This window comes from Mobula hypostoma, chromosome 11 (assembly GCF_963921235.1).
Source record: "Mobula hypostoma chromosome 11, sMobHyp1.1, whole genome shotgun sequence".
In the NCBI taxonomy this organism is placed as follows: domain Eukaryota; kingdom Metazoa; phylum Chordata; class Chondrichthyes; order Myliobatiformes; family Myliobatidae; genus Mobula; species Mobula hypostoma.
The window spans coordinates 104,014,609-104,041,395 of NC_086107.1; the positions used below are offsets into that span (position 1 = coordinate 104,014,609).

Consider the following 26,787-nt stretch of genomic DNA (forward strand, 5'->3'; position numbering starts at 1 on the left):
AGGAGACCATGGATTGACATACCGGAATGGGAATGGGACATGGAATTAAAATGTGTGGCCACTGGGAGATCCTGCTTTCTCTGGCGGATTAATGCCATCCACAAACCCATAAAGAAGCTCAAATCACAGCTTAGGCGCATCAAAGGTGACCTGGTATTCAGGATGGCTGGCACTTACAGGATTTCCTGTGAACGTGGAGCAGCGTATATCGGCCAGGCGGGGCACATGGTGGAAACCCGCATCGAGGAGCACAGCAGGTGCATCTGTTTGGGTTAGCTGGTGAAATTGGCGGTAGCAGGACATTGCGCTACAATGGCCACAGGATTGACTTCAGCACAAAACTACAGTGCTGGGCCAATGGCTTTTGGGACTGCCTGGTGAAGAAAGCCATTGAAATAAGAATAAGAATTTTAACAAAGACGAAGGTCTTGCTGTAAGTAAGAACTGGAATTCAATTGTAAACAAAGTGGGGCAGTGGAAACCTGATTGGTTAGTCCTCAACCAATCAGGAAGGATAGACAACAGGGGTATATATACCATGAGACTAGACATGCCAAGGCATCATCCCTGATGAAAATGGTGGACTTTGTCATTGAAACATCAGTTAAAATTGATCTGTACCTGGCTAGAAGCCTGAGAAGAGTTTATTTGTTAGACACGCTGAGAAAGCACTAAATCCTTTTTTTGTCTTCACCACATAAAGTGCCTATAAAAAGCATTCACCACCCCACGGAAATTTACATGTTTTATTGTTTTACAACACAGTGAATTTAGTTTGGCTTTTTTTTTGGCACTGATCGACAGAAAAAGACTTTTGTGTCAAAGTGAAAACAGATCTTTACAAAGTGATCCACATTAATTGATTGCATAAGTATTCACCCCCTTTAATATGACACACCAAATCATCACTGGTGCAGCCAATTGGCTTTAGAAGTCATAATTAGTTAAATTGAGATCGCCTGTGTGCAGTCAAGGTGTTTCAATTGATTGTAGTAAAAATACACCTGTGTCTGGAAGGTCCAACTGCTAGTGAAGCTGTATTCTGGCAAAAGCTACACCAGGGAGACAAAAGAACCCTCCAAGCAATTCTATGAAAATGTTATTGAAAAGCACAAGTCAGGAGTTGGAGACAAGAAAATTTCTAGGTCATTGAATATCCCTTGGAGTACAGTTAAGACAATCATCAAGAAATGGAAAGAATATAGTAGATCTGCCTAGAGCAGGCCGTCCTCATAAAACTGAGTGACCGTGCAAGAAGGGGACAAGTGAGGGAGGCCACCAAGAGACCTGTGACAACTCTGGGGGAGTTACAAGCCTCAGTGGCTGAGATGGGAGAGACTGGGCATCCAACAACTGTTGCCCGGGGGCTTCACCAGTCGCAGCTTTATGAGAGCAAGGCAAAGAGAAAGCCACTGTTGGGGAAAAAAACTCTCATGAAATCTCAGCTAGAGCTCACCAGAAGGCATGTGGGAGACACTGGAGTCAGCTGGAAGAGGGTTCTATGGTCTGATGAAACCAAAATTGAGCTTTTTGGCCATCAGACTAAACATTTTAGTTCAGTCTCTCCCCACCTACATCCGTGATACATCCCATGCCCTCCACCTCTTCAATAACTTCCAATTCCCCAGTCCCAACCGCTTCATTTTTACTATGGATGTCCAATCCTTATATACTTCCATTCCCCATCAAGAAGGCCTCAAGGCCCTCCGCTACTTCCTGGATAATAGACCTCACCAGTTCCCCACCACCACTACCCTCTTCCGGTTGGCAGAACTGGTTCTCACACTTAATAACTTCTCTTTTGACTCTTCCCATTTTCTTCAGACTAAGGGTGTAGCTATGGGAACTCGCAAGGGACCCAGCTACGCCTGCCTCTTCGTTGGTTATGTGGAACAGTCTATGCTCCAAACCTATACTGGTACTGCTCCCCAACTTTTCCTTCGGTACATTGACGACTACATTGGTGCTGCTTCCTGCACCCATGCTGAGCTCGTCAATTTCATTGACTTTACTTCAAACTTCCACCCAGCACTCAGATTCACTTGGTCTATCTCGGACACTTCTCTCCCCTTTCTCGATGTCTCAGTCTCCATCTCTGGAGACAGACTGTTCACTGACATCTTCTACAAGCCCACTGACTCTCATAACTACCTCGACTATACCTCTTCCCACCCCGCCACATGCAAAAATGCCATTCCCTATTTTCAGTTCCTCCGTCTCTGCCGCATCTGCTCCCAGGATGAGGCTTTCCGTTCCAGGACATCTCAAATGTCCTCTTTCTTTAAGGGTCATGGTTTCCCTTCTGCCATCATCAATGATGCCCTCACTCGCATCTCCTCCATTTCCCGCATTTCGGCCCTCACCCCATCTTCCTGCCACCACAACAGGGACAGAGTTCCCCTTGTCCTCACCTACCACCCCACCAGCCTCCGGATCCAGCACGTTATCCTCCGCAACTTCCGCCACCTTCAACAGGACCCCATCTTTCCCTCTCCACCCCTCTCTGCCTTCCGCAGGGATCAATCCCTCCGCGACTCCCTGGTCCACACGTCCCTCCCCACGGATCTCCCACGTGGCACTTATCCCTGTAAGCGCAAGTGCTACACCTGTCCCTACACCTCCTCTCTTGCAACCATTCAGGGCCCCAAACAGTCCTTCCAGGTGAGGCAACACTTCACTTGTGAGTCTGTTGGGGTCACCTATTGCATCTGGTGATCCCGGTGCGGCCTCCTCTACATCGGTGAAACCCGACGCAGATTGGGGGACCGCTTCGTCGAGCACCTCCGCTCTGTCTACCACAACAGACAGGATCTCCCGGTAGCCACCCACTTCAACTCTGCTTCCCATTCCCATTCAGATATGTCCATACATGGCCTCCTCTACTGCCATGATGAGGCTAAACTCAGGTTGGAGGAGCAACACCTCATATACCGTCTAGGTAGTCTCCAGCCCCTTGGTATGAACATTGAATTCTCCAACTTCCGGTAATTCCCTCCCCCTCCCTTCCTCTGTCCCTATTTCACTCTGCCCCCTCCCCCAGCTGCCTATCACCTCCCTCATGGTTCCGCCTCCTTCTGCTACCCATTGTTTTCCTGTCTATGACGTCGATGCTTCCCCTCCCCCACCCCTTTGTCTTTCAAATTACTGGTCTTTCAACTGAAGCTACAAGTATTCTTCAAATCCTTCCCCCTCCTTCATTCTTCAGTCCTGACGAAGGGTTCCGGCCGGAAACGTCGACTCATCGTTTCCACTGATGCTGCCCGACCTGCTAAGTTTCTCCAGTGTACTGAAAGTGTTGCTTTGATCACAGCATCTGCAGATTATTTTCTGTTTAAGACTAAACACTTTGTTTGCTGTAAGCTAAAAACACCACACATCATCAAAAACACACCATCCCTACCATGAAGTATAGTGGTGGCTGCATCATGCTGTGGGGATGCTTCACTGCAGCAGGCCCTGAAAGGCTTGTGAGGGTAGAGGGTAAAATGAATGCAGCAAAATACAAAGAAATCCTGGAGGAAAACCTGATGCAGTCTGCAAGAGAATTGCGACTTAGGAGAAAATTTGTTTTCCAGCAAGACAATGACCCCAAGCATAAAGCCAAAGCTACACAGGAATGCTGTAAAAACAACAAAGTTAATATTCTGGAGTGGCCAAGTCAGAGTCCAGACCTCAATCCAATTGAGAATTTGTGGCTGGACTTGAAAGAGCTGTTCACTCACGATCCCCGTGCAATCTGACAGAGCTTGAGCAGTTTTGTAAAGAAGAATGGGGAAAAATTGTAGTGTCCAGATGTGCACAGCTGATAGAGACCCATCCACACAGACTCAAGGCTGTAACTGCTGCCAAAGGTGCCTCTAATAAATACTGACTTGAAGGGAGTGAGTAATTATGCAATCAATTATTTTGTGTTTTATATTTGTAATAAATTTAGCCCTATTTGTAGAAATTTGTTTTTACTTTGACACAAAAGTATTTTCTGTTGATCAGTGTCAAAAAAGCCAAATTAAATCCACTGTGATTCAATGGTTATTACAGTAAAACTGAAAACTTCCGGGGGGGTGGGGGGGTGGAATATTTTTTACGGGCACTGTATTTCTCTCTGCTGCCCCCTACAGTCAATACTGGTAAGTACCAGACAATTGAACCGATTTAAATTACTATCTCAGAGGCAAAACTCTGTATTGATTATAGCCGCATGAATGTGAATGCTTACCCCTCCGTTCTTGCCCTACCCCTGAACCCACTAACCTCTTAACTGCCCATGACTTTCACTCCTGAGCAGCCACAACACACAGTGCCAATGGTCATAGCTCCAACTGCATGACCGCAGATCCAGAGCTGGATACCAGTTAGCAATTCACAGTCAGGGGACTCTTGTACTCTGGGCGTGGCTCTCCCTTGTGGTCCCAGCTTTTGCTCTACCAATAGATGCTGCTCCCTGCACCGTCTCAGATAGGCGAAGAATGTAAATTTCCAAGTGAGGAAACAGTTACACTCAGCAGGATCAATGATTAACTCACTATTGGAAGTTCTTTCGATATCACTTTTTTACTTTGTCAAGTTATTATTTGATTTTCTATTTAAAATTTTTTTTTGTAAATCAGCTATTTAATTGATGTGAGGTATTAACTTAAAAGTATGGACAGTTTTCCCGATTATCTTCATTTAATCCCCTGCTTACACCAAGACAGCAGTTATGCTCACGAGCCAATCAGCTTCTTGCACAGCTCTGATGTCATTGTGATTTTTTAAATTGCTTTAAGTTTTGGAATGTCAGTCTGTTCCTTCTGATCCATAGAGAGGGGCCATTGAGTGTGGATCTCCATCTGTCTTCTGGTAAGAGAAAATCCTTGAATGTCCCTACTGTTTGTACGTGACTTTGTGTGATTTCCTGTATAAACACTTAAACTTAGGCAACCACTGAGGTAAATGTCCTTGACTGTAGGTAGTAACTCTCAATCAGTATAACCATATAGCAATTACAGCACAGAAACAGGCCATCTCGGCCCTTCTAGTCCGTGCCGAACTCTTACTCTCACCTAGTCCCACCGACCTGCACTCAGCCCATAACCCTCCATTCCTTTCCTGTCCATATATCTATCCAATTTAACTTTAAACGACAACATCGAACCTGCCTCAACCACTTCTGCTGGAAGCTCGTTCCACACAGCCACCACTCTCTGAGTAAAGAAGTTCCCCCTCATGTTACCCCTAAACTTTTGCCCTTTAACTCTCAACTCATGTCCTCTTGTTTGAATCTCCCCCACTCTCAGTGGAAAAAGCCTATCCACGTCAACTCTATCTATCCCCCTCATAATTTTAAATACCTCTATCAAGTCCCCCCTCAACCTTCTACGCTCCAAAGAATAAAGGCCCAACTTGTTCAACCTTTCTCTGTAACCTAGGTGACAAAACCCAGGTAATATAGTGCAGACAACAGGAATTCTGCAGATGCTGGAAATTCAAGCAACACACATCAAAGTTGCTGGTGAACGCAGCAGGCCAAGCAGCATCTATAGGAAGAGGCGCAGTCGACGTTTCAGGCCGAGACCCTTCGTCAGGACTAACTGAAGGAAGAGTGAGTAAGGGATTTGAAAGTTGGAGGGGGAGGGGGAGATGCAAAATGATAGGAGAAGACAGGAGGGGGAGGGATAGAGCCGAGAGCTGGACAGGTGATAGGCAAAAGGGGATACGAGAGGATCATGGGACAGGAGGTCCGGGAAGAAAGACGGGGTGGGGGGTGACCCAGAGGATGGGCAAGAGGTATATTCAGAGGGACAGAGGGAGAAAAAGGAGAGTGAGAGAAAGAATGTGTGCATAAAAAAGAGTAACAGATGGGGTACGAGGGGGAGGTGGGGCCTAGCGGAAGTTAGAGAAGTCAATAATATAGTGCAATGTATCAAGTCATACCATGCTGTAAAATAGTTCTTAAAGACACGCAGCACCTGTAGATAGACAACACTGGTATCTTTTAAGTAAAGGAAACCAAGTGAACGATCACCCTTCAGAAAGGGTAAGATGATGGAACACACACCAGTCCTCACAGAGGGCTCAGATGTAGAAAGAGTGAGCATTTTCAGCTTCCTTGGTGTCAATATCCCTGAGGATCTAACCTGGACCCAACATATCGATGCGGCTACAAAGAGCGCTCAACAGGGGCTATTTTTCATTGGGAGTTTGAGAAGATTTGGTATGTTTCCAGACACCCAAATTTCTGCAGATGTACTGTGGAGAGCACTCTAGCTAGCTGTCTCACCGTCTGGTGTGGGTGGGGGGGGGGCGGGGTGCTACTGCACAGGATTGAGGTAAGCCGCAGAGAGTTGTGAACTCAGTCAGCTCCATCACGGGCACCAGCCTCCGTAGTATCCAGGACATCTTCAAGGAGAGATGCCTCAAAAAGGTGGCGTCCATCATTAAGCACCCCCATCACCCAGGACATGCCCTCTTCTCATTGCTCCCATCAGAAAGGAGGTACAGGAGTCTGAAGGCACACACTCAGTGATTCAGGAACAGCTTCTTCCCCTCTGCCATCTGATTTCTGAATGGACATTGATCCCATGAACACTACCTCACTACTTTTTTAATTTCTATTTTTACACTATTTATTTAATTTAACTATTATATACAAAATACACTTACTGTACCTCAGTTTTTATTATCTATGATGTATTGCATTGTACTGCTGCTGATTTCATGACATACTTTGGTGATATTAAATCTGATCTGATTCTCTATGTAATAGTACAAGATTTAAACATTTATATAAAAATATCATTCAGCCACAATGAATTTACTTGGTTTCTTTGTCACTGAAATTTTCACTGCTAGCAATATATATGTTTGAAATGTCTCTTGCAGGCCCTGGTAATTCCAGCGTCACACCTTGATTGCATCTGCTCTCACATCTTGCTCTGTTAATATAACCGTCATTATTTCTCTGAATGCCCCAGATTACTTAATCAGGTTTACCATCTTCTTGCTGTCGATTGTACCCTCTTGTCGACAGCCACAGTGGTTACATTTGTATTTCAGTATGCCACCAGGGTGGTAATGCGATTACTTGAGTTGGGTATAATGTTGTCCTCCCCTTAATGACATTGAACAATGCGGGGGTCGAGACGCACAGGTCCTTGACAGATCGGGGTCAGGGTCCAGTAGCCTGGAAAGCAAGACTGCTGCAGCCTTCCTCCACCTTTTCTGCTGTTGTGATGTGTCTTCACCTTCCACCAGATCCACCACTAGGTCTTGGTTGGATCACTCTTTGTCTGGAACGTCCCCCTTTGACCTTTCCACCATGGGTGACCCTACCAGGAGCTGATCTGCAGGCAGCCTTGGTCACAGAATCTCAGGAACTTACAAGCCTCTCCACTAATCCTTGGAGAAGTACCAGAGACCATGAAATCAACTATAACAGAGTCAGGAGTCCTATCCTGATTCATTGTGGGTATCAAACATTTGCCCTTCCCTGCCCTCACCTTCAAAGCCACAAAGTCATCTCCGACTTTCCTTGGGATCATCTCAAGGACTTTCAATTCTGGCACGATGGTGATCAGTCTGGTCTGCTTGTGTTGGCCACTCTATTGGGTTGACCTTCATGCTCAGTGTAACATTGGGACACCTGTCCTCTCTCAACAATATCCATCCATCCATTGCCCACTTGCCACTGTTTCCCAACTCCAACCCCGCCTCACTACTCATCCTTTTCTCACCACTACCATCGGACAGGAGACACTGGAGCTTTCGGTCTCACACCAACAGGTTCAGGAACAGTTATTACCATACAATCATCCTGTCCTGGCTAACTTCAATCACTGATCTTCTGCCCTACAGATTCATTTTCAAGAATTCTTTACAACCCGCATTCCAATATTCTTTTATGTGCACAGTTTGATTCTTCTGCACATTGGGGTTTGTTTATGTATAGTTTTTCATAAATTCTATTGTATATATTTTCTTTTCCTGTGTGTCTCAAGGAACCGTTATACACACCTTGAAAATAAATTTACTTTGAACTCTAAGATCCTTTGCCCCTCCTCAGTCCACCAATCACCCGCTGTCTCACCACTCCCCCTCTCCTGTTGATACTGACCATTCCCCCCACCCCCCCCCCGCATCCTGATGCCAGGTGCTGATCCAAAATACTGACAATTCCTTTCTCCCCCCGGGTGCTTCTCGACCTGCAAGTTGTCCGTTGGTCCAGATTGCAGAGTCTGTCATGTCTCCATCCCAGTCTGTGCGAGGTTCAATCCGTTCACAGGAGAAAATTTGCAGATGCTGGAAATCCAAAGCAACACACGCACAAAATGCTGGAGGAACTCAGCAGGTCAGGCAGCGTCTATGGAGATGAACAAACAGTCAACATTTCGGGCCGAGACCCTTCCTCAGGATGGGGGAAGATGCCAGAATAAAAAGGTGGGGGGAGGGAAAGGAAGCATTTGATCAGAGGTGCAGGAGGAGAGCAAACACAGGACCGCTTTGAGTCAGTTGGCTGGACCATAAGATATAGGAACAGAATTAGGCCGCTCAGCCCCTCAAGTCTGCTCCACCATTTCATCAAGGTTGATCCATTTCCCTCTCAGCCCCAACTTCCCGCCTTCTCCCCGTATCCCTTCGTGCCCTGACTAACCCAGAATCTATCAACCTCTGCCTTAATTATTCCCAATGACTTGGCCTCCACTGCCACTTGGGGCAATGGATTCCACAGAATCACCACTCTATGGCTGAAGAAATTCCTGCTCATCTCTGCTCTAAATGGATGTCCGTCTATTCCAAGGGTGTATCCCCTGGTCGTAGACTCCCCCACCATAGGAAACATCCTCTCCACCTCCACTCTGTCGAGACCTTTCAACATTCTATAGGTTTCAATGAGATCCCCCACCCACTCTCATTCTTCTGAATTCCAGTGAGGAATTCTTCAACAGGTATGGACAATTACACCACAAACTTCACTGACTTTGTCAAGACCTGCACAGGTGTCTTAATAAAAATATACTGGGTCGTCCCAGAGCAGAAAGCCGTGGATGAACTGGGAGATTCGTAGTCTGCTGAGTTCAGAACTGATCATTCAGAGACCTACAAGAAATCCAGGCATGACCTTCAGAAGATTGTTGCGGGGCGAAGAGGAAACTCCGGAGAAAACCAGGGCCACAGACGGGTGCTGGACAACAGTGGCAAGGCTGAAACAGCCTCAGTTCCTGCAAGGCAAAGATGAACTTGAAGTCTTACGCACGTGTTGAGGGAGAACGCTGCCGCACTTCACGGTACTTGGTAACCCTGCATTCTCTGTCTTGGAGGCCAACGTCAGCACTTTCTCCTAGCCCTTGCAAGGCGTGTACCTAGTCAAGTGCTAAAAACCTGCTTTGACCAGCTGGCTGGAGGATATAAGAAATTATATAAAGAAAAGAATACAGAAAGAAAGAAAAAAGGTAGTAAAAGTGACAAAATAACAAGTCACTAAGCCATTCCTCACAACATACTGAAAGAGTGAACCACAGGTATCCTACAGTTTTTCCAGTCTCTCTCTCTCCCTCTGTCTCAATATCCTTGTCTCCAACTCTTAGCACCAGTTGTGACCCAGCCTGGGAGAAGATTCCCACTCGTCGCTGAACTGAGGCTGCGGTCTGCTCCTGCTGCAGTGATGCCTGGCTTCGCGTCTTTAATAAAACTTCAATTCTGAATGCTGTTTGCATATTTTTTTTCTCTCTCCGCTCATTTTGTTTGATCTTTTTTTAACGGGGTTGCTTTGTTTCGCGGCTGTCCTTAAGGCAACGAATCTGAAGGTTGTGTAATGTATACATACTTTGATAATAAAGGTACTTTGAACTCCATCTCCCATTAATCCAGCCAAATTTCCAGTGGATGCATTTCTTCTATCCTTTGATAACCACCTGTGCTGTATCCTTCAATAGCTCCTCCAATTCTGTGGTGTCTGCAAACTCACTCATTACACCACGTACATTTTCACGGAGATCAGTTGTCGCCGTCAGCAGATGTCCCAGGACTGCTCCATTGGTCACAGCCCTCCTCCGCTGAGGGGTGACGTTATTGAAACTTAAGATCCTAAATGTAAGGACGTCGAGATACTCCATTTAGTAAGGGATTCTTGAACGAGGGGTCACAATTACATGATAAGTGGATCGAGGTTTAAAATTGGGGTACGTGGAACTTCATGCAGAAGGTGTAACCTTGGAATTTCTACCTTGGTGGGTTGTGGAGGCTAGATGACAGGAGGTATTTAAAAATGAAGAAACTGGGGTTCTTGGGAAGAGTATAGAGGAAGAATGGAGGTGTGTGGCAGATTGGCCATTATATTATTGAATGCCAGGGCAGGTCTGAGGGGCTGAGTGGCCTACTTCCTTACACACCTTGTACTAAAGATCTGATTTGGAGGATTATTTATAGCAGAGGTGGAAAACTCAGTCTGACTAATAGATCAATCCACCTCAATCAACCCAATTTCACTGCTCCAAAATCTAAGCAACTCAGGAGAAACCATTGAACCACTTTATAATCTCTTGGGTGCATTTATTTTTAAGGTCTGAAAACTCTGGGCACGAGGCCGATCTGACCACCAACCATGGGCCTCCCAGTCAGGAAATGGTCACTCCGTCAAGGTTGGCAGGGAAGGCGGAACTTGTCAAAGACTGACAGGTTGCACGGCCAGTGGCACGGGACTGGGCAGGCACAGCTGATGGGCATGTGATCAGACTTCCAGGAACGACGTTCAGAGTCCATGGCACCAACTCAGGCTTGGTGAAAGGGACTTTGCCCACCAGTTAAATATTGTTTTAGGTCCCAGGAGGGCAACTTTCAGATAATCAGAAAAAGCAAAAGATCAACAAAGCCCCGGTTCTACGACCTCATGGTTTCCACAAAAGAAAACTCAATAAGTGTTGGAAAGAGTCAACAGTTTAGTAGGCGTCTACAATATTTCCCTCTTTTTTTAAAGAATTAAAAATTCTCTTTTACGTTTACGTTTCACTCGTACAAATTAATTTTTGGCATGTCTCCCTCAATCAATGTTCAGCTCATCAGCCAGCTATTGTAGTGTTTACCAGTCTAACAAAATGTCCTCATTAAATCGATTTAGATTGCAGAGATCTTTCAGCTCTCAGCTTGCGCCTCACTGCCTCGGCTCCTGCTTCCACTCCACTCCCCTCATCCCTCCTACACCAACTGAACCTTGCCCCACTCAGGGATTGAGGTGAAGTTTAAAACCCAGAAGCTCGGTCTTGTGTCTGCTAATCACCCTCCCTGGGAGTTTACCAATAGGGCGCACGATTGACTTGATGGGAGAAAGCGGGGGGGGGAGGGTGATGGAAGTTTTTTCTCGGAGTGAAGGGCTGTGGTTAGTGGTATGCCTCTGGGGTCGGTGCTGAACCTACGCTTTGTCACCTACATCAATGTTTGAATATGGATGTGATTAGTTTGCACTAAAATAGGTGATAGGGTGAGCAATGAGAAGGGAATCAAAGTTCAAAGCATATTTATTATCAAAGGTTGTGTGTCACAGGCAGCCTCATAACAGATGTAACTCTCAGGTTCGGCTAGCCGCTTAATCTAGGGGGAGACGGCCCCCGGCCCGGCCAAACTGAGAAATCTTGTCTGGGTAGATGCTGCGGGCTGTGTTCCCCTGTTACAAATCAGTACCACGAAATAACAAACAGCACACAATATGCAATTAAAACGATTGAGCTTTATAATTCTCAATTTGATGATAGGGTTAGTAAAGAAAAGAAAATGGGCCCATTTTAATGAAACAGTCTGATACGCACTTTGAAACTCACTGTTTTCGCTTCCGTTCGTTCCCCGTCGATCTCCCCCTGCCGTCGTTGACACCTGACCCCATTCCAAGTCCGCTCAGTCCTGCAGTCTACGACTTCCCCGTTCTGACATCTCCTCTCTCCATCTTCTCCCGAACCAAAAGCCCACGAATCCATGCTCTCAGGCACACAAGAAGAAACAACATGCCTCTCACTGGATGGCACACATTCCAAAGCCCCTGTTATCTCCAGTCATAACCCAAACACTGCTGCTACAGATAAACCATTACATTAGCAGTGAAGCCTTACAGAGTGTTACACTGAGAAACTCAAAGAATCCATGTGGGCGGGGGGAAAGGCCAACAAGCACCCAACGTGCAGAGGGAGGAAAAAAAACAAATTGTGCCAACATTAAAAGTAAGCAAATAGCATTGAGAAGGAAAGTGAGTCCACAGAAACGAAGCCTGAAGCAGGCCTCAGCCTTAGTTCAGCACAGAGCAGGGAGCAGAACCAACCCCACCCTCACCTGTGGTCTGAACACCCTGCCTTTTTCAATCCAGCTGCACCAAGGTTTAAATCGTCCAAGCATTAGGTCCTTCCTTGCTCTAGGACCTAATCCCTGTCGTATCAATACGCCTTGGGTCTGGACCCCGCTGCCACGTTTCAGCCCTTACCCGACCTTTCCAAATCGTCCTGGCGCTTGGATTGATCAAACCTTGCTCTTGGTTTAGGTGGATGGGCCACGAATCTGCCTCTCCTCTGCTCTTCTCACCCCGACTTTGCCTCGAATATTCCTTGTCCTCGCATTGCACCCATTCACTTTGACCCTTCACCTCAGCCTCGTTTTCACTCGCCCCTCCATTGTTTGTGGTGATTGTTTGCCACAAATTTTACCGGTAACAGTGTTATTAATAAAGTATTTCGTTGTATTCTGTGTTTTGTTTGCTGCCAACAAGTAGTCACTGGGTTTCACCAGCGCCATCTTAAACCGGTATTGAAAAATACAGGGGGCACAAAACAACAAGTTTCACATCATGTGTCAGCAAGAATAAATCTGATTCAGGTAGGATTTTCACCGTGAACAGCAGGACCCTGGGGAGTGTCATACTACAGAGGGAGTACAATTACATGGAACCATAAGACCACAAGATATAGGAGCAGAATTAGACCATTTGGCCCTTTGAGTCTGCTCTACCATTTCACCATGGCTGATCCAATTTTCCTCTCAGCCCCAATCTCCTGCCCTCTCCCCGTATCCCTTCATGCCCTAACCAATCAAGAATCTATCAACCTCTGCCTTAAATATACACAAAGACTTGGCCTCCACAGCCGCCTGTGATACTAAACTCCACAGAATCACCACTCTCAGGCGAAAGAAGTTCCTTCTTGTCTCCTTTTTAAAAGGACGCCCCTCTATTCTGAGGCTTTTTCCTCTGGTCTTAGACTCTCCCACCAGAGGAAACGTCCTCTCCGCATCCACTCTACGAAGGCCTTAGACCATTTCATGAGGTCACCCCTCATTCTTCTGAATTCTAGTGAATACAGGCCCAGAGTCATCAAACACTCTTCATATGACAAGCCATTCAATCCTGGAATCATTTTCATGAACCTCCTTTGAACCCTCTCCAGTCTTGGCACATCCTTTCTAAGATAAAGGGCCCAGACCTGTTCATATTACTCCAAGGTACCCTGAAAGTGTTGTACAGTGGTGACAAAGGCTTTCATCTAAGTCAGGGCACTGAGTACAAAAGTTGGGAGGTCTTGGTGTGGTTGTACAGGATGATGGTGAGGCTGCACGGAGTATTGCGTTCTGTTCTGGTTGCCCTGCTTTGGGAAAGATATTATTAAACTAGAAAGAGCGTAGAAAAGACTTACAACATGTTGCTAGGACTTGAGGGTTCAGGTTACAATGAGAGTTTGGACAGGCCAGGACTCCTATTCCATGGAGGGGAGGAGATTGAGTGGCGATCTAATAGAGGTGTATAAAACCATGAGGGTCATAGATAGGGTGAGTGTGCACAGTCTTTTCCCCAGAGTTGGGGAGTAAAGAACTAGAGGGTATAAGTTTAAGGTGCAAGAGGGAAATATTTAACAGGAACTTGAGGGGCAGTTTGGTTGACAGATTAATGAGAGGAGAGATGGGATAAGGGAGAGAGAGATGGAGAAGGAGAGAGAATGAGGGAGGGACAGTAAGCAGAGAGTGACTCAAGGGACTGGTAAAGACTGTGGAATGTGGTAAGAGCAGGTTCAGGGAATTAATGTGAAAGGAGATTTCCGGGAATGCCCAGAGGATCAGGCAGTGTCCGTAGAGGGAAGAAACTTCAGTTGATATTACGAAAGCGGAAGAAACCTTACAGCAGAACTGCCCAGCGCTGAAAAAAAAACAGAAAATGTGCATTACGTGAAAAATTGTAGAATTCAGTATTGAGGCCAGAGACTGCAAAGCGCCCGGAGGCTCGTGGTGGGCCTCGTTGGAACAGTTCAGGGGGTTACTGACAGAGAGGGTCAGCTCTCCCCACCATGAGAATATTTCAGCAAGGCAGTGACCATCATCAGGGACCCCCACCGTCTGGGCCACGCCCTCTTCTCGAGATCACGCCATCTTCCCTCTTCTGGAAGATTCACACATTGAGGTTCAGCAACAGCTTCTTCCCCACTGCCATCAGGTTCTTGAACCCTAACTCCATCTCAGTCTATAGTCAGAGGGTGGTCATCATCATCATCATCATCATCACCATCAACATCATCATCATCATCATCATCACCATCATCATCAGGTGCCGTGCCCAGTTTGAGCTTTGACTGCCATGGCCCACACACTCCTGTTTCAGGTCAAGTGGATCAATTCCTTGGTATTCATTTCCAGTTCTCTGGCTGCTGTCTCCATCATCATTTGTCTTTGTCTTCCTCTTGCTTTCTTCAGAGTGCGGTATCAATGTGGAATGAGCTGCCAAAGGAAGTGGCTCAAGATTCAAGATTTGACGGTACACACGTGTAAGAAAGAAAAAGAAGAAACTTCACACATCTCAATACCGAACTGATTCCAGAACCTACAGAGAATTCTACAACTCATGTTCTCAGTGTTATTTCTTTATTTTGTATGTTTACACTCTGTCTTCTTTTGCACATCGGTTGCTTGTCAGCCTTGTCTGTGTTCAGTTTTTCACTGATTCTAATGTATTTCTTTGCACTACTGTGAATGCCTGCAAGAAAATGAATTTCAAGGTAGATATATATGTACTTTGATAGTAAATGTACTTTGAACTTTGATTGGTTGAGTGCAGAGACTGGTGGCTAGAAGGTGAGGACCGGGGGAATTCTTTTATTTCTCTGTCCTGGAGGAGTGGATGGGGTGGGGGGATGGGGAGAGCAGAGACGTGGGATGTAGATGAAATGAGAACATCTTTGTCAAGCATGTTGGATGGGAAGCCACCGACCAAGAATGAGGCAAATGTCAAAAACCTCATCATCCAAACAAGATTGAGGAACTGGGAGACTGGAATGGAGTAAGAGGCAGGATGGGAGGAAGTAGCATCACCATAGTTACAGGAGTCTGTGGGCTTGTAATGTTCGTTTGTGGCTAAGTGGCCTAGGAGGGAGACACATACAGAGAGGGAAGTGTTGGTGGGGGTGGGGTGGGGAGGGGAGCTACAGGACCACGTGAACGTGAGGTCATGGTGGAAACTGGTGGCTATAGTTCCCGCTGAGTGCAGGAGGCAGCAACAGTACAAGGGAGAAAGAGGGAAGGAGCACGAGTAAGAATGGATCCCAGTGTCCCAGCAGAAACTCCCACTCAGTCCCAGCACATCTATGACCTGTTCCAAACAGAACTGCCACACACTCCTGGCAGAAACTCCCACTCACCCCCAACACATCTGTTATTTGTTCCAGACAGAACAGTTACTCACTCCCAGCTGAACATCCATTTGCTCCCAGCAGAAACCCCCACTCAGTCCCAGCACATCTACTGTCTGCAACAGAACTGCTACCCATTCCCAGCAGAAACCCCCCATGTACCCAACATACTGCATCTGCTACCCCTTCTCAAAAGCCTAACTCCCACCCCCACCCCACAGAAACTCCCCACTCAGTCCCAACACACCTGCTACCCTTTCCCAACAGACCTGCCACCTACTCCCAGCAGAACTCCCATTCACTTCCAGCAGAAGCCTTCTAGTCTCAGCATATCTGCCAACTGTTGCCAACAGACCTGCAGCCCATTCCCAGCTGAACTCCCATTCACTCCCAGCAGAAACCCTCTAGCCTCAGCATATCTGCCAACTGTTCCCAACAGACCTGCCACCTACTCCCAGCTGAAACCCTCTAGTCTCAGCATATCTGCCAACTGTTCCCAACAGACCTGCAACCCATTCCCAGCTGAACTCCCACTCACTCCCAGCAGAAACCTCACTCATCCAGGCAGAGCTATTTCCACTACACCGCCACACCCAGCAGAACTCCCACTCACTCCCAGCAGAACTCCCACTCATCCAGGCAGAGCTATTTCCACTACAACATCAGTACCTACTTTAACCACTCCCAGTAGAGCTCCCACTCACTCCCAGCAGGATCCAATTCATCCCCACACACCCCGCATTCTAAATAGGAAGTCTGTTTTTCTTGCAGACAGGGACCGTGACAGTCTTGGTTAAAGTGTAAGTTCTCCGATAAGGCTAATTGCCTCATCCCGTGCTGCTGCTGACACGTGTTTGGCCAGCTCCAGCGAACAGTGCTCACAGACACACACACGCGCGTACAGTCCGTCTCTGACACGGGAGCCTTCTCGGCGTTGTCTAAAGCCGGCCGCTGTTGTGTGTGACAGGACAGGATGTGCACTCCCGCGGAGCAAACAGCCACCCAGAAAGCGCAGGAGGCCGACAAGCTGATCGAGAAAAGCCACGAGGCCAAGGCCTGTTCTTACTCTCCGTACAGCAGGTTCCCGGTGGGCGCCGCTCTCCTGACCGAGGATGGGAAGATCTTCACAGGTGAGGCGTCTGGCCGCGCACCGCTAACCCACGCCAGGCGGCTGGGCTGAGGGAGGTGAATGTAACGCAGGTAACTCCCGTGAGGACGCAGGAGCAGGTGGTCTGTATTCAGTGCGGTTCCGTTAGACTTCTGTGGAAGACACGGAGGCGCAGCCGGGGACCCCGGGTTCGATCCTGACCTCCGGCGTTGTTAGTCATTTGCGCGTTCTCGCGGTTCCTCGGGACGCTCCGGCGGTACCACATGAAGTGCACGGGGGTAAAGTAACTGCTCTAAGTTGCCCCGAGTGTGTGGGTGAGAGGTGGAATCTGGAATCGGGGGGAAGGGGGGAATAAAGGGAATTATTGATTGTTTCAGGAACAGTTGCCATACCAATATCGGGCTCCTAAATCGGCGTGGATAATCTCACCCACGGCAACTCCGAACTGATTCTACAACCCTTGACTCTCTCCAACTCACGTTGTCGGTATTTTAATTTTAATTTGCACACTTTGCCTTCTTTTGCACATTGGTTGTCAGTCTTTGCTTTTGTTTTTGTGAAGTCTGTTGTATCTATTTTTCTGTAAATGCCCGGAAGAAGATAAATCTCATGGTGAGATATGGTAACATATACGTGCTTTAGATAATTGTTACTTTTCCTTTTTACTTTTACTTTGAGTGTGAGTGTGTTGTTGATGGTTGACACGGCAGAAGGGCCTTTTCCTGCTTTATTCCTCTCTCTCACTAGTCTTGACTCCTTCCTTACCTGTGCTAGAGGGAGGACAACAGCCGTGAGCCGGGTGGGGCTGAGTCTTAGGGCAAGGTGTGTCCATCAGGAGTCTGGCGTGCGGAAGAAAATTTTGTTGCGGAGAATAAACTTTCTCAGGGCACACAGACTGTCGCCTGGCCTATCCAGAGCCAGGAGTCAGTCGCAGGATAAGGATCTAGGATAGGATCGAGATGATGAGGAAAGCTTCTCCTTTGAAACCCTCCTCCCCAGAGGACTCTGGGCGCCCAGTCATTGGATTTATTCCAGGGGGAGATTAGTAGAGTTTTGGCCACGGAGGGGCTGGGAATTGTAGTTCTGAGGATCAGCTCTATTCTTGTATTGAATAGTTTCTTCCCCCCAGCCATCAGACTCCTCGATACTCAAGAGTCTAGACTGACATCTACATCATTTATTATTACATTGTAATTTGTCCTCTACTGTGCCTATTGTCTTGTTTATTAATTATTGTACTGCCCTGCACTGTTTTGTGCACTTTATGTAGTCCTGTGCAGGTCTGTAGTCTGGTGTAGCTTTTGTGTTTGTTTTACGTAATCTAGTGTAACCTTGTGCTGTCTGACATAGTCTAGTGTAGTTTTGTGTTTGTTTTACGTAATCTAGTGTAGCCTTGTGCTGTCTGACATAGTCTAGTGTAGTTTTGTGTTGCTTCATGTAGCAGCAGGGTCCTGGAGGAACGTTGTTTCGTTTTCACTGTGTACTGTACCAGCAGCTTACAGTCGAAATGACAATAAACTTGACTTGACTTGAATTGTGGAACAGATCGGATGAGCTGTCAATTCTACACCCATTTCCTCATCGCTGAATTTTAACCACGGCATTCCTGTACCTCTTACCCCAAAACATTCTCCCTTCCCTCTCTAGACCTGCTCCCTAGCTTCCTCCTCTGTTTAGCAAGCTCTCTTTTGGATGTGGCCCATTTTTTTGATTCCTTCCCCACCCCTCCCACCACCACCACCAGCCCTGGACGGGGAAGGGGGAGGCCTTGGGTTCAACCACCCCCCACCTCTGCCTCGCTCCCAGCCGGAGGCGATGGAGTCGGGGGGGGGGCGGAGATGAAGGTGACGATGGGCTAGGAATCCATTACCTGCTTCGGCCTCTACTGACCGAGAGTGACCACAGATGAGTCAGGATTTGGTCTTTGCTGACCCACGGGCACCCAGTCTGACCAATCTGCTGGATAACAGGGCCCCGCACACCCCAACACCAGCTGGCCTGCTGGGGGGGGGTGATTCCTCAGGAGGGAGTGGGCTCTGTGGGTGAGGGAGGCAGGAGAATCTGAGGTCAATCGCCGTGGGTGAAGGAGGAGGACGACTCCTGGGACACAGGGGGGTTAAATCCAAGATCAGCCCCTGTGGGTGGGGAGAGTGGAGATATCTGGGACAATGTCCCTGTGTGTGGGGTGGGTGGAGATTCCTGTGGGTAAGGGAGGGGTGAACCTGAGGGGAAGGGGGGGCCTAAATCAAAGAGATGGCACAGAGTGCGGCCACTGACCCATTCTCCTCATTCCCTAGGCTGTAACATCGAAAACGCAAGCCTAACGGTGGGCATCTGTGCCGAGAGAGTTGCCATTCACAAGGCCGTGTCGGAAGGCTGCACCAAGTTCAAGTCCATCGCTATTGCCAGGTACCCGTGGCATCTGGAAACGTGACCCCCCTCGAGGCATTCGCACCTTCCCACCGGACCCCAGTATGACGTGCTGCAGACGCTCTGGAATCAGGAGGGTTGGGCTGAACGAGGTCAGAATGACCCCGGGGAGAGGCGTCAGAGTGGACAGACCCCACCCCCGTCTCACACAGAGGCTTCAAAGGGGCTGCGTTCATCCTGGGAACAGAAGAAATAGACCATGAGTAGGCTACTTGGCCCCTCTAGCCTGACCCCCTTTCTATAAAATCTTGGCTGATCTACCTCAGACCTCATCTCCTCCCTTGTTCCAGTTCCCTACAGCCCATGGTTCTCCAGTCACTCAAAAATATAAATCCCTTCATCTTAAGGACGGCGTAGCTTTCGTGACCAGAGAATTTCCAAGGCTCGCTTCCCCCTGAGAAAAGTAATGTCTATACGTCTTCTTTAAATGAGCTATCTTTATCTTGTAAATATATCCCCTTGTTAGAGATATTCCGACTACTGGAGACATCTCAAGATCTACCCTGTCCTTGTGGATCTAAACCGTCCAGCCTTTCTTGGAGGACAACCGTATCATCTCAGAAGTAGTTTAGGGAACCTCCTTTTGTACTTTGAGCCAACCCCCCCCCGCCCCCCCACTATTTAAGGAAAGATGTGCTGTCTCCAGACGAGGCTCGTAATCTCAGGCTTGCTACCAGTGCCACGTGCAGGCAGGTTTAGAAATAGTAAGATAGTGCAGATCAACACGTAGCTGAAGACATGGTGCAGGAGGGAGGGCTTCAGATTTATAGATAATTGGGCAGTTTTCCAGGGAAAGTGGGACCTGTTCTGGCAGGGCAGTTTACATCTGAACTGGCGGGGGGAAAAATATTCTTGCAGGTAGGTTTGCTAGTGAGGCTGCAGTGGATTTAAACTAGATACAAGGGGGGAGGGGAACCAGAGTTTAGGAACAGATGTAGGGGAGAAGGAAGAAAAAGGAGATTGTAAAGTTGTTCGCACCGTTAGTGATAAACAGAGCAAGAAGTGGAAAATTTCTTAAATGCACTTATTTTAATGCTAGGAGCATTATAAGAAAGGTGGATGAGCTTAGAGCATGGATTGACACCTGGAAGTATGATGTTGTAGCTATTAGTGAAACATGGTTGCAGGAGGGGTGTAATTGGCAACTAAATATTCCTGGATTTCATTGCTTCTGGTGTGATAGAATCGGAGGGACAAGAGGGGTAGGTGTTGCATTGCTTGTCAGAGAAAATATTACAGCGGTGCTTTGGCAGAATAGATTAGAGGGCTCGTCTAAGGAGGCTATTTGGGTGGAATTGAGGAATGGGAAAAGTGTAGTAACACTTATAGGGGTGTATTATAGACCACCAAATGGGGAGCGAGAATTAGAGGAGCAAATTTGTTAGGAGATAGCAGATATTTGTAGTAAGCACAAGGTTGTGATTGTGGGAGATTTTAATTTTCCACACATAGACTGGGAAGCCCATACTATAAAAGGGCTAGATGGTTTGGAGTTTGTAAAGTGTGTGCAGGATAGTTTTTTGCAGCAATACATAGAGGTACCAACTAGAGAAGGGGCAGTGTTGGATCTCCTGTTAGGGAATGAGATAGGTCAGGTGATGGAGGTTTGTGTTGGGGAGCACTTCCGGTCCAGTGATCACAATGCCATTTAGTTTCAATATAATTATGGAGAAGGATAGGTCTGGACCCAGGGTTGAGATTTTTGATTGGAGAAAGGCTAACTTTAAGGAGATGCGAAAGGATTTAGAAGGAGTGGATTGGGACAATTTGTTTTAAAGGAAGGATGTAACAGAGAAATGGAGGTCATTTAAAGGTGAAATTTTGAGGATACAGAATCTTTATGTTCCTGTTAGGTTGAAAGGAAAAGTTAAAAGTTTGAGAGAGCCATGGTTTTCAAGGGATATTGGAAACTTGGTTCGGAAAAAGAGAGATATCTACAGTATATATAGGCAGCATGGAGCAAATGAGGTGCTCCAGGAATATAAAGAATGTAAAAAGAATCTTTAGAAAGAAAGAAATTAGAAAAGCTAAAAGAAGATACAAGGTTGCTTTGACAAGTAAGGTGAAAATAAATCCAAAGGGTTTCTACAGTTATATTAATAGCCAAAGGATAGTGAGGGATAAAATTGGTCCCTTAGAGAATCAGAGTGGACAGCTATGTGTGGAGCCAAAAGAGATGGGGGGAGATTTTGAACAATTTCTTTTCTTCGGTATTCACTAAAGGAGAAGGATATTGAATTGTGTAAGGTAAAGGAAACAGGTAGGGAAGTTATAGAAACTATGATGATTAAAGAAGAGCAAGTACTGGCGCTTTTAAGGAATATAAAAGTGGCTAAGTTTCCGGGTCCTGACAGGATATTTCCTGGGACCTTGAGGGAAGTTAGTGTGGAAATAGCAGGGGCTCTGACAGAAATATTTCAAATGTCATTAGAAACAGGAATGGTGCCGGAGGATTGGCGTATTGCTCATGTTGTTCCATTGTTTAAAAAGGGTTCTAAACCTGTGTGGGCACGTGGCCAAGTAGTTAAGGCATTGGACTAGCTACCTGAAGGTCGTGAGTTTGAGCCCCAGCCGAGGGAACGTGTTGTGTCCTTGAGCAAGGCACTTAATCACACATTGCTCTGTGACGACACTGGTGCCAAGTTGTATGTGAGTTTGATGTCAGTGGTGGGTAAATTGATGGAAAGTATTCTTAGAGATGGTGTATATAATTATCTGGATAGACAGGGTCTGATTAGGAACAGTCAACATGGATTTGTATGTGGAAAGTCATGTTTGACAAATCTTATTGAATTGTTTGAAGAGGTTACTAGGAAAATTGATGAGGGTAAAGCAGTGGATATTGTCTATATGGACTTCAGTAAGGCCTTTGACAAGGTTCCACACAGAAGGTTAGTTAGGAAGTTTCAATCATTAGGTATTAATATTGAAGTAGTAAAATGGATTCAGCAGTGGCTGGATGGGAGACACCAGAGTGTAGTGGTGGATAACTGTTTATCAGATTGGAGGCCGGTGACTAGTGGTGTGCCTCAGGGATCTGTACTGGTCCAATGTTGTTTGTCATATATATTAATGATCTGGATAATGGGGTGGTAAATTGGATGAGTAAGTACGCAGATGATACTAAGATAGGTGGAGTTGTGGATAATGAAGTAGGTTTTCAAAGCTTGCAGAGAGATTTAGGCCAGTTAGAAGAGTGGGCTGAAAAATGGTAGATGGGGTTTAATGCTGATAAATATGAGGTGCTACATTTTGGTAGGACTAATCAAAATAGGACATACATGGTAAATGGTAGGGCATTGAAGAATGCAGTAGAACAGAGGGATCTAGGAATAATGGTGCATAGTTCCCTGAAGGTGGAATCTCATGTGGATAGGGTGGTGAAGAAAGCTTTTGGTATGCTGGCCTTTATTAATCAGAGCATTGAGTGTAGGAGTTGGGATGTAATGTTGAAATTGTACAAGGCGTTGGTGAGGCCAAATTTGGAGTATTATGTACAGTTCTAGTCACCGAATTATAGGAAAGATGTCAACAAAATAGAGAGAGTACAGAGAAGATTTACTAGAATGTTACCTGGGTTACATCACCTAAGTTACAGAGAAAGGTTGAACAAGTTGGGTCTTTATTCTTTGGAGCGTAGAAGGTTGAGGGCGAACTTGATAGAGGTATTTAAAATTATGAGGGGATAGATAGAGTTGATGTGGATAGGCTTTTTCCATTGAGAGCAGGGGAGATTCAAACAAGAGGACATCAGTTGAGAGTTAAAGGGCAAAAGTTTAGGGGTAACATGAGGGGGAACTTCTTTACTCAGAGAGTGGTAGCTGTGTGGAACGAGCTTCCAGCAGAAGTGGTTGAGGCAGGTTCGATGTTGTCGTTTAAAGTTAAATTGGACAGATATATGGACAGGAAAGGAATGGAGGGTTATGGGCTGAGTGCAGGTCGGTGGGACTAGGTGAGAGTAAGAGTTCGGCATGGACTAGAAGGGCCGAGATGGCCTGTTTCTGTGCTGTAATTGTTATATGGTTATAATCACAGGAATGAATGTTAATTTAAGAGGAGCGTTCACTGTCTCTGGACCATTACTCAATGGAGTTCCGAAGAATACTGAAAGGGCTGGATAGAGTGGATGCGGAAAGGATGTTTCCGTCAGTAGACCTGAGGGTACAGTCTCAGAATGAAGGGAAGTCCCTTTCGAACTGAGATGAGGAGGAGTTTCTGAATACAGGGGTGGCCATTCTGTGGAATTCGCTGCCACTGAAGATAGTGGAACCCAAGTCAGTGAGGCAGAGGTGGACAGAGTCTTGCTTGGTGGAGGGGTGAAGGTGGGAGAATGGAGTTGAAAATGAAATCAATCGACTAAATGGCCAGTTTGATGGGCCAGTCGGCCTAAATCCGCTCCTGGCTTACTATCTGATGGAATCCGTCCTGTGCTGTGATATCTTTTCTGAGTTAAGGGGCTAGAACTGTACCTGGTGCTCTAGATGTGATCTCACCAACACCACACAATTGTAGCAAGGCTTCATTTCCTTTACCTCCACCTTCCCCCAACTCTACATGGACTCTACCTTGCAGAGGCCAGATGGCAACTCTTGGACACTGCCTCTTACTTACCACTTAACCAGAACCCTACTGAGAAGCATCAGGCCACTGTCTCCCACCCCATCATCGACCTCATCACCTCTGGAGATCTCTCTGCAGCCTCCAACCTAATTGTTCCTCAGCCCTGCACTGCCTGTACTACCTCCTTCTCAAGATCCACAAACAAAATTGCCCCAGTAGGCCCATTGCTTCTACCTGCTGCTGCCCTAATCAAACTTGTGTCCTTGTATCTCCAGTCCATCTTGTGCCCTTGGTTCAGCCCCTTCCCACCTATATCCATGACACTTTCACCACTTCAACAACCTTCAGTTCCATGGCCGTGACCACCTCACTTTTACCATGGACATCCAGTCTCTGTACACTTCTGTCCCCTTTCCCCCCCTATCAGGAAGTTCGAAGGGCTCTGTTCTTTCTTGAAGACAAGCCCAACCAGTTTCCTCCACGAACACCCTCCTCTATCCAGCAACTTGCAGCTTGTCCTGCTTTCTCCAGACCCAAAGTGTAGTCATGGACACCTACATGGGACCATTTATGCCTGGCTTTTCCTTGGCTGTGTGGCACTGTCCATGTTCCAAACCTACATGAGGAATGCTCCCCAACTGTTGTCTGCTACATTGACGACTGCATTGGTACTAATTTCTGCAGCCATGCTGAGCTCGTCAATTTCAGCAATCTCACTCGCAACTTCCTCCTACTTCACTCCATCCACCTCTGACATCTCTGTCCCTTTTCTTGATCTCTGTCTTCATCTTGGGAGACAAATTATCTACTGACAAGCCCACTGACACCCACAGTTACCTCGACTACACACCTTCCTACCTTGTTGCCTGCAAAGATGCACTTCCCTCTTCTCAGTTCCTCACCCGCATGATGAAACTTCGTACTCCAGGACATGCGAGATGTCCTCCTTAACCAGAAAACAGGGGCACCACCCCCCTTTCCCACTGTTATTGATGCAGTCCTCATCTGTATCCCTTATGCATCCAACATACAATTCTCCGCAACTTCTCCAATGGGATCGGAGCACCAATTTTCACCTCCCTTCCACCCTCTGCTTTCCGCAGGGATCACTCTCTCTGCAATTTGTTCGTGCCTCCCCACCGATTCTCTCTCCAGAAACTTATCCCTGGAACCGTGCTCAGTATTACATCTGCCCCTACCCCTCCTCCCTCAGGACCCGAAACAGATGAGACACTTGAATCCTTTGGTGTTATTTACTCGTATCCCTTTTGCCGATCAACTGTCCAGCTCTTGGCTCCAGCCCTCCCCCTTCTGTCTTCTCCTATCATTTCAGGTCTCCCCCCCCCCCTCCCATTTTCAAATCTCTTACTATCTCTTCTTTCAGTTAGTCCTGGCGAAGGGTCTTGGCCCTAAACGTCGACTGTACCTCTTCCTAGAGATGCTGCCTGGCCTGCTGCGTTCACCAGCAACTTTTATGTGTGTTGTGTGTAATTTACTGTGTCAGGTGCTCCAAATGTGACCTGCTCTACATCGATGAGACCAGATTCTGATTGGTGGGGGGCGCTGGAAATCGGTTCATCGACCACTGAGACCTCCTGGTGACCAACCATTTTAATTGCACTTCCCATTCCCAGACTGACAGGCATTTCTAGGGCCTCCTCTGCTGCCACGTTGAGGCTAGACACAAATTAGAGGAATGATGCACAATGAGGCACACTCATATTTTGTTTACATACATCGCTCTGGCTGACGCCAATGAGGTTTTAAAGCTGTTCCGTTTCCTTTCAGCAGCAGGGCCGATGACTTCATCACTCCCTGTGGAGCGTGCAGGCAGGTCATGAGAGAGGTGAGATCTTGTGTCCAGTGTTTCCCAGTGGCCTGTGAGGCAGGCAGTGACCATGGGGCTCAGGCTGGGTTCTATTGGACATTCTGTGGGGTGGGGTCTGTAGTCTGTCCGGAATCTGGGGTCGTCATTATTTAAAAGGTTTGGGAAGAAAAATCTGCCGGTTGTGAAGAATTACCAACCTGTATTTCACTTGCTGCCCCTCACCTCCCTTCCCCCAACTCTCGCCTCCTCCCACCCCCCATCCCATCGCAGTTCGGAATGAAGTGGGAGGTCCACATGACGAAGCCCGATATGACTCGCAAGACGATGACTGTTGAAGAACTCCTGCCCATGTCCTTTGGGCCCGAGGACCTGCAGACCAAGTGACCCTGAGCAGACCTGGTGCGCATGGAGTTCAGAGCAGAAAATACAGTCTGGACACACGCTTTGTATAATTTTAAATTATATTTAATTCTGTTTGAAATGGTGATGTATTTGTGATGTTATGGTTTTGAATATTTGAAAAGTTCTAGACACAAATGATGTTGAATTAGTTTTATTTCATGTAATATCACGAACAAAATTTCACCAACCACTCAGGCGATTTAGACTACATCACGCCAGCAGCTGGAATGAAGTTGTTGTACTACTTGGGTGATTTTAGGACATAGACCAGTACAGCACAGGAACAGGCCATTCCACCTGCAATGTTGTGCTAAACCAGCTGAAAAGTAAATCAAAAACACTCAAACACTAATCCCTCTACCTACACAATGCCCACGTCCCTCCATCTTCCTCACATCCAAACGTTTCTTAAAAGCCTCTAATGTACTTGCCTCTGCCACCATACCAGGCAGCCACCACTCTCTGGGTAAAAACTTACCCCTTAATCCCCCCTGAACCTGTCCCCTCTCACTCTCTTGGTATTAGATGTTTCTACTCTGGGAAACGGAAACTCTCTGCCCACTCTATCGATGCCTCTCATAATCTTATAAACTTCTATCAGATCTCCCTTCAGCCTCCAGTGCTCCATTGAAACAATCTAAGTTTATCCAGCCTCTCGTGATAGCACACGTCCTCTAAACCAGGCTGCATCCTGGTAAACCTCTTCTGCACCCTCTCCAAAGCCTCCACATCCTTCCTATGGTAGGGTGACCAGAACTGTCTGCAATACTCAGTTTTTGTGCATCTAACCTAGGACGGGGTGGCGGGGGTCTGAAAGTCAAAATGCAGAGGGAGCTTTA

General features: G+C 46.9%; 1 protein-coding gene across 4 annotated transcripts; it reads left to right on the forward strand.

The window, feature by feature from the left end:
* The first annotated feature begins 4,697 nt into the window (after window positions 1-4,697).
* Window positions 4,698-26,083, forward strand: LOC134354047 (cytidine deaminase-like). Of its 4 annotated transcripts, XM_063062758.1 has the most exons (6): window positions 4,698-4,839; window positions 5,409-5,581; window positions 16,588-16,750; window positions 19,026-19,137; window positions 25,507-25,564; window positions 25,817-26,083. In XM_063062758.1, the coding sequence occupies exons 3-6, from the start codon at window positions 16,594-16,596 to the stop codon at window positions 25,928-25,930; spliced, it is 441 nt and encodes a 146-aa protein (XP_062918828.1). In that variant the 5' UTR covers window positions 4,698-4,839; window positions 5,409-5,581; window positions 16,588-16,593; the 3' UTR covers window positions 25,931-26,083. The 4 variants fall into 4 exon arrangements, with proteins under 4 accessions (XP_062918828.1, XP_062918827.1, XP_062918825.1 ...); XM_063062757.1 differs by lacking the exon at window positions 5,409-5,581 and having other exon boundaries at window positions 4,700-4,839; XM_063062755.1 differs by lacking the exons at window positions 4,698-4,839; window positions 5,409-5,581 and adding an exon at window positions 14,822-14,863.
* Window positions 26,084-26,787: the final 704 nt, after the last annotated feature.

Bases quoted from the DNA above. Each gene is read 5' to 3' on its own strand.
- LOC134354047 (XM_063062755.1), top strand. From the start codon at position 14,837: ATGTTCTCAGTGTTATTTCTTTATTTT. The intron at 16,751-19,025 runs GTGAGGCGTCTG...CTCATTCCCTAG, and splicing joins GGATGGGAAGATCTTCACAG to GCTGTAACATCGAAAACGCA. The intron at 25,565-25,816 runs GTGAGATCTTGT...ATCCCATCGCAG, and splicing joins GCAGGCAGGTCATGAGAGAG to TTCGGAATGAAGTGGGAGGT.